At 64.9% G+C, this 15318-nt stretch overlaps 1 protein-coding gene across 1 annotated transcript; it reads left to right on the plus strand.

Moving 5' to 3' along the window:
* Positions 1 to 4369: 4369 nt before the first annotated feature.
* PTGS1 (prostaglandin-endoperoxide synthase 1) lies at positions 4370 to 15100 on the plus strand (the record flags this gene model as incomplete). The annotated part of the gene is made up of 10 exons (XM_082008934.1): positions 4370 to 4472; positions 10241 to 10357; positions 10534 to 10674; positions 11441 to 11584; positions 12013 to 12194; positions 12289 to 12372; positions 12556 to 12802; positions 13365 to 13651; positions 14275 to 14422; positions 14745 to 15100. The coding sequence occupies 10 exons, from the start codon at positions 4370 to 4372 to the stop codon at positions 15098 to 15100; spliced, it is 1809 nt and encodes a 602-aa protein (XP_081865060.1).
* Positions 15101 to 15318: the final 218 nt, after the last annotated feature.

The raw sequence follows: 15318 nt of genomic DNA on the forward strand, positions 1-15318 counted from the left end.
CACTGGATTGGGGGGCCACGGGGGTGTCCCTGCCCGGCCGCCCCACGGCCCCGCTCCCTGCGCAGGGCGCGGGCAGGCTCCCTGAGCTGTCGCCTCCCGACCCACCCCGTGGCTGTGGGGCTGCGGGACGGGGTGTCCCCACGGTTCCAGCATCCCTGGCAAGACGAGAGGGAAGGAGCGTGAGGTGCCGACCCGCCACAGGCTCTTGGGTCCCGCCGTCCAGCCCCCCTGGCGTTGCGGCTCAGGGACGCGGCATCACCCCAAACCCGGGGTAGGGGGTCCCGGGGGGCGGGAGAGGCGCTGCGGGGCGGCCCGAGGCAGAGCAGCGCGGGATCCGCGGCGCCCGGTGCCTCCCGGTGCCGCCCGGTGCTCGGGCCGGCGCCGCGCTGCCATAGACGGTGTTCTGCTGCCTCCCTACGGGAGGACGTGGCCGGCAGCACCGGCTCCCGCGGCTCCGCCGCTCCTCCGCCGGCATCGGGGCCTCGCCGGCCCCTGCCCGGGGATGCACATGTGGCGGGCCCGGGATGGGGTCACGGCACGGCAGTGGCCTCTCACCGGCACCTCAGGCCTTGCACCGGGTGGGCAGAGCCGCTGCTCTGCCGGAGGGGCTTGGGGTGCACGCAAGCGCGGCTGCAGCGCACCTGCGGAAACGCCTTCGCCGGCCTATTTTAGATTGGAGCAAGACCACCATGGCAGTTCCCATGCCCGTCCCGCCCGGCTGCCTCGGCAGAGAGCGAGCGCCGGTGCCGGCACATCACCAGAGCGGCACCAGCAGCACCGAGGCAGCCGGAGCTGGAGCAGGGCCATGGTTGCGTGCCTCCTGCACTGGGGAGGGGGGAGAAAAAGGAAGCAAAACTCCGGCGGTGTCCCTGGAAGGAGGAGGGAAGCCGCGGGAGGAAAAGGGGCGAAGTCGCAGCCCCGATGCCACGGCCACTGCTGCAAAAACCAGCGTGCAGCCAGCTGAGAGCATGGCACGAGGCACGGAGAGGCGCCCGCACCGCCCTGGAGAGGGGAGATCCCTCAGGCATCAGGACCTGCTCCGCCACCTCCGAGAAGGTCTTGGGTGCTCAGAGCTGAAACCCTCCCGCCAGAGCCCGACCACCCCAGCATGGCTGGCCATGCTGCTGCCGTGGCCCTCCGGCCGCTGCTCAGTGAGGAGCGCTCCCAGGAGCGGCGGCAAGGCCACATCCCCGCTCTCGGAGGAGCAGCAGCCACCCCCCTCAGCCCCACGCCCACCTGGCCCCGGGGAGCCTCTTGCTCTTCCCAAAAGCCACTCGTGTGAATTTATTTTGCCAGCGCTGACTCCAGGCTGTCCGTGCGCTTTGGGGAACTCGCACGCTCCACCTCTGGCTCCATGACTGCTGACAGTGGGGCCACACACGAGGCCACGATCTGGGGTCAAGGCACTAGGGGAGACCCCTTGTGCTGCTCGCCTCCCCCAGCCCTGCCAGCTCCTGCGCCAGGACCACCAAGGGCAGAGTCCCCTCCCTGCAGCGGGGAGGAGGAGGAAAGTCTCCGGTGAAGCACCAGATGCGGCTGGACCTCGGCCCGTCGATCGCCTGCGTGGTGCTTGGCGTGGGGCCCCACGGCGCCCGTGCTTCCAGCCGGGCCCAGCTGCTGCGGCGTGAGCAGCCGGCCCCCAGCAGGCTCTGCTCCGCGCTCCCCCGCGCTGGCGCCGGCCCAGCAGCCGCTTCGTCCTGCCCTGCGCGCGCCGCAGACACAGCAGCTGCCGGTGCTGCTGCCCCACGAGAGCCTCCCTCGCCCCTCCGAGGGCATTCATCAGGCCAAAGGAAACCTTTTTACTCGTCTGGCTCCCTCCTGCTGTCCCCCAGGGCCATGGCGGTCATGCACGCGGGGGCTTGGCAGCACGGCACTGGAGCTTCCCCTTGCTATGGCAGAGCGATGTCGGGGCGTTTGCTGGCTGGATCCAGTTCCCACACTGCCAAGGCTGTGGCAAACCCCTGGACGTGTCCTCTGTGCCCCGGCCTCGTGCTCGCGCTGAGGGAGGCTGCAAGGCCGCAGTCCCACCCCAACGCCCAGGCAGCACTGCCGCCCTTGCCCTGGCCGGGGACAGGGACCAGCCTGGGGACCCGGGGCTGGGTCCCATCCTGGGACATGAGGACAGACACGCTCAGACAGACAGCCATCATGAAGGGGAGGTTTGTTGGCAGCCAGGGCTGGCAGCACCGGCATCGGTAGCTGATGGTTTTGTGCTGAGCAGCCCAGTGGGGCACTGAGCGCCTGGAGCGAGGGGTCTGGGTACCGGGCGAGATGCCAGGAGTGGTGAGGGTGTGCAGGATGGCCAGGCCACCCCCCGCCCTGCAGCTGCCAGCAGCAGCCCCCTCCCTCGCCCTGCAGCTTGGGGGCAGCCCCTCCAAGGCAGAGACAGCCGCCCCTGGGGCTCTTGCAGCCGTTTCCCACACTGTGCAAGGAAATGATTATCAAAACCTGATGAGAGGGAAAAGAGCGCAGCAGTGAGCGCAGGAGAGGTCCCAGAGCTGGGACATCCCCCAGGCCTGCCAGGCTGGCCCGGGGGGATGCAGGAGGGTCAGGCTCTGCCAGGTCCCAATGCTAAGGCCAACAGCACCGGGCATTGGGTGCAGGGAGGGAGGGGAAAGGCCAGAGCTGGGGCTGGCTGTGCTGCCTGCAGGGATGGAGGGGAAAAACACCCACTCACAGGGTAAACTGTTCCGCTGTCTGTGGGGCTGTGACACCATGGGGCCGGTGACAGCAGCAGGTGGGGGACACGGCACTGCCCCATTCCTGCGGCACTGCCCCATTCCTGCAGCCCTGCAGCGCACAGGCACGGGATATGGGGGACGGGGCAGCGTGTTTGACACCATTCCCCGCCATGCTTCTGCTGAAACCATCCCAACGTCCTGCCAAAATCCACCCCTCTGTGCTGAACCGCCAACCTGCCATGGCTTTGTATTTAGTGCCCATCCACACAGCTCGGCTGCTCTTCGTCTCGGAGGCGAGCGGACAGGAGGAGCGGCTGGGCGCGCAGGGCCCAGCGGGACGGCGCTGCCCGCAGGCAGGCTCGCAGCAGGCAGGAGCAGCCCTGGCACACGCTGACCGCACGGACTGCACGCGTACAGCAAAACCTGCCCCTCATTTCCAGGGCGTATTCATCATCAGGAGGCCGCTGGGGTCCCCGCCCTACTGGAGCACATCAAGAGCCCACTGAGCTCATGTTTGTGTCATGGCTAATGTATTTGCCCACTGAAGCTGGATCTGAGGCCCTTGTTCATTTTTGGACACCTGCAAAGGCCTCTCGCCCGGTGGGGATGCTCCCTCCCTGCTGAAACCCAGCAAAGCCCTGCAGCGTGAGCCCCGCTCCCACAGGCCTGCTCCATCCCCGTCCCCACTGCACAGCCCTTTTCTACGCCAAGCACAGGAACCGCGCAGGAACCGCACACCCGCAGCCATGCCGGGGCTTCCTGCTGCTCTGCAAGGAGGTGACAGCAAAACCCGAGATAATCTTGAAACACACGCAGGCCTGTGCTGGGGTCTCCGCTGCTGCAGCAGAGCAGCACGGGAGAGGGCGAGCAGCCACAGCCCCTGGGCTCTGGGTGCCACCAGGCTCGGGGACATCCCTTGAGGCTGGCCCAGCAAGCTCTGTGGCCCAGCAAGCTCTGCAGCCCAGCGTGCTCTCGCCCACCGAGCCACATGCAGAACCTCTCCCAACCCAACACACTCCCTTGTGGGGTGGCTGGTGCCTGCCTGGGCTGGGCTGGCCTGATCCTGTCCCCGCTGTCAGCAGGCTGGCGCTGGGGGGCAAAGCGTCCAAGCAGGAAACACCCAGCGATGGCTCCACCGATAAACTCTGCTTTTCTGGCTGTTGGCAGCTGTGGGCAGCCCGGCTCCTGGCGCCAGCTGGGCAGCGCTGCCGGGACAGGGTGGGTCAGAGGGAGCTGAGCCAGGCCCGGGGCCACGCTGTGGCGATGGTGCTGCTGGCCGAGCTGTAACAGGGTGTCCCGGGCATGAGGACTCAGGCAGGGGGCTTGTGGGTCAGGGGATGGGCAGGTGGGTCCTGGGGAACCTGGGGACCAGGGCGTGGGCATGCAGGGGGATGTGGGGACTAGAAGATGGGTATGGAGATACTTGGGGACTGGGAGGGACTGGGGGGACATGGCGGGGACCTGCGGATGGGCAGGGGGCTCCTGGGGCACACGGGGCTCAGGGCACGGCCGGGCACCCAGGGGCGGCCACGGGCACCACGGGAAGCGCTGGGCGGGCCGGGGCAGCCCCCACGGCGGGCCGCGCTGTGGAGCCCAGCCCGTCCCGTCGGGGGCGGAGGGTAGGCGGGGAGACGGGGGCGGCGGGGCCGGGTCCGGAGCGGCGGGACGCGGCGGAGCTGCCTCTCGCCATGGGCGGTGGGTGCCGGGGGCTCCGCCGAGCCGGTCTGAGGTTGCTCCTCGCCCACGCCGTGCTGCTCTGCGCCGCCGGGAGCGCCGCGACCCACCACTCCGGTACGCGGGGCGGGGGCCGGTACCGGGAGGGAGGGGAGGGAGACCCAGGGGACCCGGTCCCGGCGGGCGCCGCGACATCCGGCACTGGGGGAATCTGGCACAGAGGGGCCCAGGGGAGCGAGTGGGGACCCGGCTCCGGGGGATCCGGTACCGGGGGGAGCGGCAACATCCTGCACCGGGGGTATCCGACACCGAGGGGGGGCCGAGAGCGAGGGGGTATCCGACACGGGGCGGGGGGGGGCGGGCCGGGAGCGAGGGCCGACCCGACACCGGGGGCTCCGGTACCGGGGGCTCCGGTACCGGGGGATGCAGGGGCACCTGGTCTCGGAGGAGGGTCCAGTACCGGGGATCCCGGACCCCCAGAGGCTCAAGGGACGCGGGGCGGTCGGCGGGAGAGGTCGGGGCGTTTGCCCCAAGCCCCTGCCCGGCGCTGCGGGACGGGCCCGCGGCCCGCTGGCTCCCCGGGGCGGGATCGCATCCATCGCCCCCGGCCGGTCCTCGCCCGCCGCTGCCGGCACGCAGAAGCCCCGGAGCAGAGGGCAGGGCAGGCAGGGAGCCCCGAGGACACCGCCTGGGGCAGGGTCCCCGCAGCACCCGGACCTGCAGGTTTTTAGCCTGTCATGCCTGACCGGAGAGCAAAATTGCCCATGAAAAACAAACTTCCCCTCTCCCTCCCGCTGCGGCCGCGCAGGGACCACACGCAGGGACTGGAGGAGCTGTCGCTGGCTTGAGTGCAGCCGCACGACAGCGTTGGGCTCCCGCCAAGCCCACTGCCGTCCCGCGAGCCCCTGGGGCAGGATGGGACCACAGCCGCCCTGGGGTGGCCCTGCCACCGGGCTGAGGGGCAGCAGCCCAGCTGCTCCCTGCAGCCTCCTAGCTGGGATGGTGCCCCTTGAAAAAAAAGGGAGCGATATCCATGAATGCCAATGGCCAACGCCTTTCCCCGCTCTCCCCAAATACGTATCGGGTGAAACTGCAGTTTGGAGGTGAAGATGGAGGGCTGGGAGCAGCAGGGATGGCTCCGGTGGCCTGCGCCATCATTTTGTTCCTGTGCCCACATGCTGCAGCAGCTTACCGCACGCTGGCACAGCCGTGGTGGGCTCGGGCTGTCCGTGCACCTGGGGATGTCGGGGAGTGATGCTGCTTATGGCAGGCCTCCATGGAGCACATTGCGAAATAAAACCGCGGCTCAAATCCCGTCAGCTCCAGCCCCTACAGTGCAGTTTCCTCCAGGTCCTTCATGTGGGGCATTGACTCCAGTCCCTCTTCCATGTAAATTTTCCTGCAGAAAAATGCCATTCCAGCATTAACCTGGTGGCACTTTTCAGTTTTTACGGTTCCTCACTAAAGTAACATTCTCAGCACGCGGGCTGCATCCCTTGGCGAGGCTCCGGCCATCTGCAATGCAAACGGTGCTGATGGTGACCTTGTCTCCAGCAGCCAGCCTGAGTTTACTTGCCACTGTGGGAAGCGACGTGCCCAAACCCCAGAGCCCCCAAAATGTGCACAGGCTGAGCACGTGGGGCTGAGCAGGCAACGTGGGGCGGAGGCACCCCCCAATGCAGGGGAAGCAGGACCGTGGGAGAAGCGACCCCAACGGCGCAAGTTTTGGCTGAGCAGGCAGAACCGGGTGCCGGAGCGGGGCATGTTGCCCTTCCCACCGCCCGTGCCCCCTCCCTGCAGCCATCCTGCCGGGAGAGGGGGGACTTCTCTGTCCTGGAGTGGCTGGTCCTGTGCAAAAGCAATGACCCCAAGGTGGGGACTTCCCTGTTTTGGCAGCGTACGTGTCCGAAATGGGAACATGACCTGGGGTTGCTCTGAGGCCCCACGGCTGTGGCCATGCAGAAGGCGGCCGTGCCTGCTCTGCGGGGGACTCCGGAAGTCGGGGTGCGACCCGGAAGGAGGTGGCAGGTCCAGCTGCCGGGAACGGTGGGGCTGGGTGCCCCCAGCATGACCAAGCCACCCTGCAGCCCCTTGGGCTGATCGGCCTCAGGCTGGAGGGTCAGAGCAGGCGCAGCAGGAGCAAGCGCTGGAGGAGGAGCGCTGGTGCTGGGGCAGCGGCTGGCACCCTGCTGCGGGGCCCGTTGGGCACATCTGCATGAAAGGAGGGAACCTATGGGATGGACCTGGCTGTCACCCGCTGGGCTGGACAGTGGGTGCTTGGGAGGCACCTTTGCGTGGTCCCTCCTCCAGCTCGGCCATCTCCCGGCTTGGGTCTCGTCTCCCTGAGAAGCTTCTCCTGAAGGTTGAGGACAGCTGGGAGCAGCATCTGTGTGTCCTGCTGGGACACAGGACAGGGCCTGGGGACACACATGCCCAAAGCAGCTGGGACAGACACGCGCTGGGATGGCACAGCCATGACCAACCCCTGGAGCTGGCTGCTGCACGCCACGATCAAAGCAAATTTCACAATGTGGGGGAAAAAAAAAAAAGATACCTGGGATATACATGAAAGAATGGCTCTCTTCCAAGCCTTTAATTAGGGAGGGAGATATCTGAGGAATTAGGGGAACTGTGCTGTGCCCCGAGGTGCTGTCAGCAGAGCAGCCGGACTCCTGCTGCTCCCCAGTGCTGCACCGAGAGGACCACAGCCCTAATCTTGCCCTCAGATCTGCTCTCGGAGACCAAATAACAGGATGTTGGGCTGAGGCTGGGATCTCCTGCTCACTTGGTGTTTGCTGCTTAGAGCACTTCTACTTCGCTCCTTGCTGGCTGCACCTTGGCTCTGAGCCACGATGTTTGCTCTCTGTAGACTTTTCCTCTGGCTGTGAGCGGAGCCAAGCGGTCCCATGGTGTTTCTCTGTTTTCCCCTGCAGATATTGCCCTTGGCTGCTGGCTTGGCTTCAGGGGTGTAGTTTTGTACAAGTATTCTTGCAAAATAAACCTGACTGTCCTCTCCACAGCCATTCCACAGCTCACACTGTTTCACCCACTGGCAAACAGGAGGTGCGGCAGCACCCGAACATCACCGTCTGCCCGAGTGCCAGCCGCGGGGCAGGTCGGGCACAGTCTGTGCTGAGCGAGGGCAGGCAGGGACCTCTGGCAGAGCCGCTTCTGATTCCTCCTCCCAGCACAGCCCCTCCGCAGCGGGGCTCACGGAGCTTCAACCCAGACTGCCCAGGGGAGCCTGAGCCCCAGCGCTGCATCGCCGCCTCCAGCCAGCCTGGCCGCCCGCCCGCAGCCCGGCTCAGGTGCAGGAAGGAGGGTCGCTGAGCCCCATATGGCGTGCAGCTGTGGCCCTGGCACGCCGCTCTTGCTCAGGGTGCCACCAGAAGTGGTTGCAGATGACAATCTGGCTGCACTCCGTGTGCTGTGAACAGCTTATGGGCCTGAGGAAACCTCCCTGAATCAGAAAAACAAGTGTGCGGGCCTTTTGTCGTCTTCAAAGCCTGTGGCCACAAAGCCATGTCCCATCGAGCAAGCTTGGCTCCAGCCCGGCTGTGATTCACCCCAGGTTGCTTTGGCTGCTGTTTGCAGAGCGGATGTTGTCCCCGAAATCTGGCATTTTTCAGCGGTGATGGAGTGTGTTCACCAGCTCCGCCGTCATGGAGGGGGCCGTGCTCCAGCGTGGAGGCTGGCAGCAGCTTTCCCCACACCTGGAGCCATCCCAGCAGGGCCGGCGCAGGATTCCTGGCCGGGGTGGGGAGAGGCACGGAGCCTCTGCAGGAGGAGGTCTCCGAAAGGATGCAAGGGGGTTGCTGTCACGGGCCAGGACGTGCTCCGTCCCCCTCCCACCCTTTTGGCTGGAACATGCTGCTCCCACTCCACCTCCGGGACCCTGCGGCGCTGACACCACTGTGAACCGCGGGAGGAGGCAGCTCGGCCAAGCCCGGCACGCTGCCAAACCCGCCTCGGAGGAGTGCTCAGCCACGACATGCCATTGAGCCCCACGCCGGGGAGAGCCCCGGCAAAGTGGCCCCGCTCGCATGAACTTCTCCTGATGACTCCCCACCTCAGCTGGAGAGATGGGGCAGGACGCGACCTGCCAGGCCAGAGCCCGTGGCGCGGAGCATCCTCTGGGTCGCACCAGGCACGGCACAGGGCTGCTCTTTTAGGGGCTTGCAAAGTCTGCAGCAGAGCCGAGCGCAGAGCTGCTAACGCAGGAATAGCCCGGAGGATGCTGCGGCTGCGCTGCGACGTGGCCCCCTTTGCGAAAGCTCCCGTCTTGCAAAAAAACGAATGGGTGGTCTGACCTTAACTTGTCTGAGGAAAATAAGAACCTGCCTGCTGCCTCCCGTCTGAATACATGAAAAGATCTGAGATGAAAGGGAGTCTGACAGAAGGGCTGGGAGCTGAATGCGTCTTTGCAAGCCAGCCCCCGTGACGTGAGGGTTTTGGGGTCACGGGGTCGGGCACAGCCAGAGCAGAGCTGCCAGCCGAGCCCTGGGCTCCCGGGCAGCCCCTGCCCTGCCCTGAGCGGGTGGCTGGCTGGGGGACTGAGTGACTTTGCAAAATTAGCATTATTTTTCAAAGGTGTTAATTTTTAGCTGCAATTTCCTATGGAAAAAATGTGGTTTCTATTCTGTGTTCATCCCTCCGCCCCAGCGTTGGAATTCCAGCAGAATTTGAACCAGGTCTGGAGGGGGCCTGGCGAGCTCATGGACCACGCGGAGTGGCTGATGGACCCTGGATGTCTTCCTTCATGAGCTGTGACACTGGGCACACCGGGGACGGCTCTCAGTCCCTTCCGCTGCTCCGGGCACGCTGCCCATCCCTGTCCCGCAGCCGCTGGCGCCAGAGCTGAGCGCTGTATGTCAGTGGCACCGCGGTCACCTGGCGCTGTGCATCCTTGGCGGGGCTGGTGACCGCCGTCCTGCTGATGCGCACCGAAACCCTCAGCCAGGTGTGCTCCAGGAGGCCTTGTCTCTCGGTGCTTTTATTCTCCTGGCACAAAGGCTCCATCCCTGGTCCACGGGGACCGCCCCAGCCCGGCTGCGGTGCTGCTCCCGTATCCCTCGGTCCCACGGAAGGGGCCCTTATCTCGCGCCTGCAGGCCGGGGGTGCGAAGGCGGCAGAGGAAGGGGCCGGGCGGGAGCCGGGGGAGCGAGCCCAGTCGTCGGCCCTTTTCATCCTCGCGGGGCGGTGAGGGGTGGAGGAGCCGCTTGCCAAAGCAAACTCCAGCCCTGACAATTGCCGTCGTCGTTAACACCGGTGCTGGGTTGGTACCGTTTTATCCCACGCCGGGGCTCTGGGGGCACGGCAGCCCCCTGTGCATGGGGCTACCGCCCTGGCCGTGCAGGAGACCACCGTGACATGGCCCCACGGTGGCATGGGGCACCAGGCAGGGCACGGCCCCGGGAGCAACAGCCTGAGCTGGGGCTTGCAGCACCCGCGCATGCGTGGCCACAGGGTGCAGACGGTTCCTTTGGCAACCCTGGGTGTTTCAGGCAAGGCTAACTTCCACAAGGAAGGAGGGACGGTGGCGAAGCGATGCTCCTGTCCAGAATACCTCACCAGGGAGGCAAAAGAAAAGCTGAGCAGTAGCACCTACCGCGGGCCTGATGCTGCAGCGGCCAGGGCAGCGCTCGGCTCCTGTAGCGCCTTTCTGCTGCGTCCCTGCAGCACGTCGTTGACCCCAGACTTGGGAGCTGGGCTCACGGAGGAAGCTGGCTTCAAAGCACCCCATCTCTGGGGGACCCCCCCCAGGGTGCATCCTCCTCAGCTGGACCCAGCTCGGCTGTGTCTGGGGCAGCCTCACCCCACGAGAAGCGGTGAGCGACCGGCCGCGGTGACGCTGTGGATGGTCGGTGACGTCTCTCTCCCCGCAGTGAATCCCTGTTGCTATTACCCCTGCCAGCACCAAGGGGTGTGCGTGAGGGTCGGCCTGGGAGGATACGAGTGCGACTGCACGCGGACGGGATACTTCGGGGCCAACTGCACCTCCCGTAAGTCCCTCTCGCCTGGAGGACCTGTGGCACCCGCGGGTCCTGGGGCGGCACGCTGCGCCTGCAGCACGCGATCTCGCCAGCAGCGACAGCGCGGGTGGGCCGGGGCCGTTAGCGGGCTTCGTTAGCGGGCTTCGTTAGCGGGGCGAGTGGTTTGCCTGCTCTGTCTCCCCCAGCCGAGTTCTGGACACGCCTCCGTGACCTGGTGAAGCCCAGTCCTGCCTTCTACCACTTCGTCCTGACCCACTTCAGGTGGTTTTGGGACATTATCAACAGCACCTTCATCCGGGACACGCTCATGAGGCTCGTGCTCACAGGTGAGGGGTTGGAGCGGATCTCGGGGAGCAGCAGGACTCGGGGACCCCCTGGGCATCAGCAGAGGTGTGGGTGGGAGTGGCACGGCTGCAGCGACGCTGAGCAGCTCCCGCAGGCACCGCGGGCACCAGGCTTGAGTCACCTCCCCGGGAGACCCGGGGAGGTTGTCATCCCGTCACCCCGTCGCCCTTCCCAGGGGGAGGCTGCCCGGCCAGGCGGCAGCGGGGCGCAGGGGCCGGCAGGCTGGGCTGCCCGTGCGTCCCCGGCTGCGCGCTGGGCTGCCAGCCAGCTGGGAAACGCGAGCGGTTCTCGGCACGCTGCGCTCCCCTGGCCAACGGGCTCTTAAGCAGCTGCACGGAAAGCAGTCTGTGGGAATACGGGGCTGGCCCTTGTTCCTCGTGTCCCCACATTCATCACTTTGCATAAATATTTAGGTTCCAGCCCTTGGAGCTGCAGCGACATGTTCACAAGGCACTGTCTGTTGGTTTTACCATTTCTATGTGGTTGTCGTCTCATTCATCATCCAAGAATCCACTTAGCGCATTAGTACGAGCCCGCCTCTTCTGCGGGGAATTGCAGACTTTAAAAGGCTCGGAGCGAAGCCCGGGACGCCCACATGCCTCTGCTGCCTGTACCTTTCTGGTTCTCAGGGCGCAGGGGAGGGCGTCTGGCAGCGCTGAGCGGGTGGGCGGGGGCCGAGGGCAGAGCCCGTGGGGTGCTGCCCCATGCCCCGGGCCCCACAGCGGTGACCCCCCTCTCTCCTTTCAGTTCGCGCCAATCTCATCCCCAGCCCCCCCACCTTCAACTCCGACTACGGCTACATCAGCTGGGAGGCCTACGCCAATGTCAGCTATTACACCCGCGTCCTCCCGCCCGTGCCGGACAGCTGCCCGACACCCATGGGGACCAAAGGTACACAGCTGGCCCGGGGGGACCGGCACCGCGCGGCGCCGGGCGTGGGGCTGAGCTGCTGGCGCAGCACCCTGGGTCCGTACCCGGCGCCGTATTGGTGTTTCCCACCTGCTCATGGCCGAGCTTTCGCTGCTGTGGACACACCGGCACGGCACCGCCGGCAGCGCTGTGCGGTCCCGCTCTCCTGCCCAAATTGGGCCCGTGGGCAGAAGGAGCTTGACGGCATCCGAAATGCTGCTGGGACAACCCAGGTTGAGCTGTTTGGGCACGTCGCAACCCGCATAAGAGGGGTGTGGGTGTCTGTGCAGACAAGTCAGTGCCTGGGGCTTCAGCAAGACGCAGCAGCGCTCGCCGGCAGCCCCGTGGCCAGCACCGGTACCCGGCCGGGTCGGCACCGGGCACCTGCTCTCAGCCTCCATCCTTCGCAGGGAAGCAGCAGCTCCCTGACCCCCAGCTCCTGGCGGAGAGGTTCCTGCTGCGGCAGAAGTTTCAAGCCGATCCCCAAGGCACCAACCTGATGTTTGCCTTCTTCGCCCAGCATTTCACCCACCAGTTCTTCAAGACGTCCGGGAAGATGGGACGTGGCTTCACCAAGGCGCTGGGGCACGGGGTGAGAGGGGCACGGGGGCACGCAGGGAGCGAGGAGGGGGACCGGGGCAAGCACGGCCTTTCGGAGCAGCCCTGACACTGCGCTCTCTCGGCAGGTGGATCTCGGGCACTTGTACGGGGACAACCTGCAGCGGCAGCACCAGCTGCGACTCTTCAGAGACGGGAAGCTGAAATTCCAGGTACCACCCAGCACGACCGAAACATCTCTCAGTCCTGTGGTCCAGGGTTGCTGGAAGCCCAGCATCCCTCTGGCAGCTCCAGGAGTGTCAGGAAACCCCATCCCTGGTGCCCCAGGCCCCCCCTCAGCAGCTGCTGGCCAGAGGGAAGAGCTCTGGGTCTGATCCCGCTCTTGTCTCCCCAAGGTGGTGGACGGCGAGGTGTACCCCCCCACAGTCACTGATGCTCCAGTTCACATGGTCTACCCATCTGCCATCCCCAAGGAGAAGCAGCTGGCGATGGGGCAGGAGGTGTTTGGGCTGCTGCCGGGGCTCTGCATGTATGCCACGCTCTGGCTGCGTGAGCACAACCGCGTCTGCGACATACTGAAACGGGAGCATCCCACCTGGAGCGACGAGCAGCTCTTCCAGACGGCTCGTCTCATCCTCATCGGTGAGGACCGGCAGCGCCGCAGGGCACGGGCACCGTGGAGCCCCATGTCCCGCCTCCCTGGGCAAGCCCCAAGGACTTGGGGTCTCTGTTAAGGGTGGTGGCCAGGATGACTTTAGAGGCTGGGGGATTTTCTCTGGCAGCCTTCTGGGGATTGTGTGCTTTGGTCCATATAGAAAAAATTGGCTCTGGTCCATCAAAAAAATTAATTTTGAATAATTTTGTCATAATTTTGAATTATTTAATCTTAACGTTCATTAGAAATTTACTATAATCTCAAAAATCCAGAAAAAAAGCCATGTCACCACATTACCTCCAAGAAGCGTATCGAGGTCAGCTTCCTCGGGAACCGTTTCAGTTTTGGCAGGCTGACCTTTGCTGGTGGAACAAAATCATTCCCTAAAAAATTCCCAACCAACTCAACAAGCCCGTAGTCAGAAAGGTCCCGGGTGGTGGATGGATGCTGGGACACGCTGCCGTAGCTCGTGGGTAACATCGCCCGGGTGCAGAGCCAGGAGCTCCTGCTGCTGCCAGCTGATGGCCGCTTCTCTCGCCCCTTGCCCAGGGGAGACCATCAAGATCATCATTGAAGACTACGTCCAGCACCTCAGCGGGTACTTCCTCAGCCTCAAGTTCGACCCTGAGCTGCTCTTTGGGACGCAGTTCCAGTACCGGAATCGCATCGCGGTGGAGTTCAACCAGCTCTATCACTGGCACGGGCTGATGCCCGACTCCTTCGTCATCCAGGGGGAAGAGTACAGCTACGGGCAGTTCCTCTACAACACCTCCATGCTCATGGACTACGGCGTGGAGGCGCTGGTGGAGTCCTTTTCCAAGCAGATTGCAGGAAGGGTAAGGTCCCGCGCTCTCTCGCTGCCAGCGCCGGGGCTGTGGAACGCCGGGAGGGATGCGCTGCGCCTTGGCAGAGCCGTTTGCTTGTTCTTGGGACTCTGTAGTAAACATGGCGGTGACGCCCGGAGCCTGTGGGGAGCTGGGAGCCCCTGGCCCAGCCTGGGCACCGGAGCAGCTTGTCTGGCACTGTTCTTTGCTGCCATCACATGGATGTTTTCTTCCAAGCGATTACATCTACATTTCTGACTCTTTTCATGTGCGAAGCGACGCGGCTGAGGCACAGACTTGCTGCTCTTCGGGTGTTCAGGTTCTCCCCCGTAATCTCTCCCCTCCTCCCAGACCGGTGGGTCACCATCCGTCCGGGGCTTCTCCTGCACCGTTCCCTGACCCGCGCTGGGAACAGGACCGGCTCTAACCCAAGCTGCTCTACAGCTTTTTTTTGGCAGTGGCCAGCGATTCCCCCTCTTCTCGCTGCCGCGATGACGCGCTGGTCCCCACAACACCACGGCCAGGACGTGGACGCTTTAGCGCGGGGTGGTGGGGCTGCGCTGCAGCTCCCTGGCGCGGATGCCGGTGCCGCCTCGTGCCTCACGCGTGCTCCTCCTCGTGCTCTCGCCCTCCAGATCGGCGGGGGACAAACCATCAACGCCAACGTCTTGGAAGTGGCCGTTGGGGTCATCAAGGAATCCCGGCAGCTGAGGCTACAGCCGTTCAACGAGTATCGGAAGCGGTTTGGGATGAAGCCCTACGAGTCCTTTCGGGAGCTAACAGGTAGGGCTGCGGTGCTGCCGCAGGAGCGCTCGGGGCTTCGCTTCTGTGCCCGCAGCCGGCTGCGAGACCGCGAGCTGCGCTCCCGCCGCGGGGCTTGCCTGGCAGAGCAGCCACTCCTGCCCATCCAAGCCTCGCCCGCTCGTGTCCCTCGCGCGGGGCTGGTGACTTGGTTGCAGGGGATCCTTCCTCCTGCGAGGCTGGAAGAGGGCAGTGATGATGCCTGGGTCGCGGGAGCTGCCACGTTCCCATTACCCACAGCAAGGGCAGTCCTTGCCGGGGGGCGATTCCCTTGCTAAAGCACCCTGATGTTCACTTGATGCAGGAGAGGAGGAGAAGGCAGCAGAGCTGGAAGAGCTGTATGGAGACATCGATGCTCTGGAGTTTTATCTGGGCTTGCTGCTTGAGAAACCCCAACCCAATGGTATTTTTGGAGAAAGCATGGTGGAGATTGGAGCTCCGTTTTCCCTGAAGGGGCTTCTGGGAAACCCCATCTGCTCCCCAGAGTACTGGAAGCCCAGTACATTCGGCGGAGCAACTGGCTTTGAGATAGTTAAGACAGCATCGCTCAAGAAACTCGTGTGCCTCAATGTGAAGAAGTGCCCGTACGTGGCGTTCCATGTACCAGATGCTGCGGAAAATGGCAGCCCTCGGGGTGGGGGATCATCTGCCGAGCTCTAACACCAGGACAGCCTGCCCAGGTAGAGACCGTCCCTGCCCAGGTGCCGGCTGAGCCGAGCTCCCGGCCTGGCACTGAATGTCCGGGTCTTCTTGCAGGGAGACGCCGGGGCCTGCCCCCCATGCCAAGCAGGAGCAGGACAGAAGATGGGATTTCCTGGGCACCCTCCACGCCTGCCCTCCAGGAGAGGCTGGTACCAGCTCTGTGGAAAGCTCGAGTG

Source organism: Phaethon aethereus, assembly GCF_964289735.1.
Source record: "Phaethon aethereus genome assembly, chromosome: 20".
NCBI lineage: Eukaryota > Metazoa > Chordata > Aves > Phaethontiformes > Phaethontidae > Phaethon > Phaethon aethereus.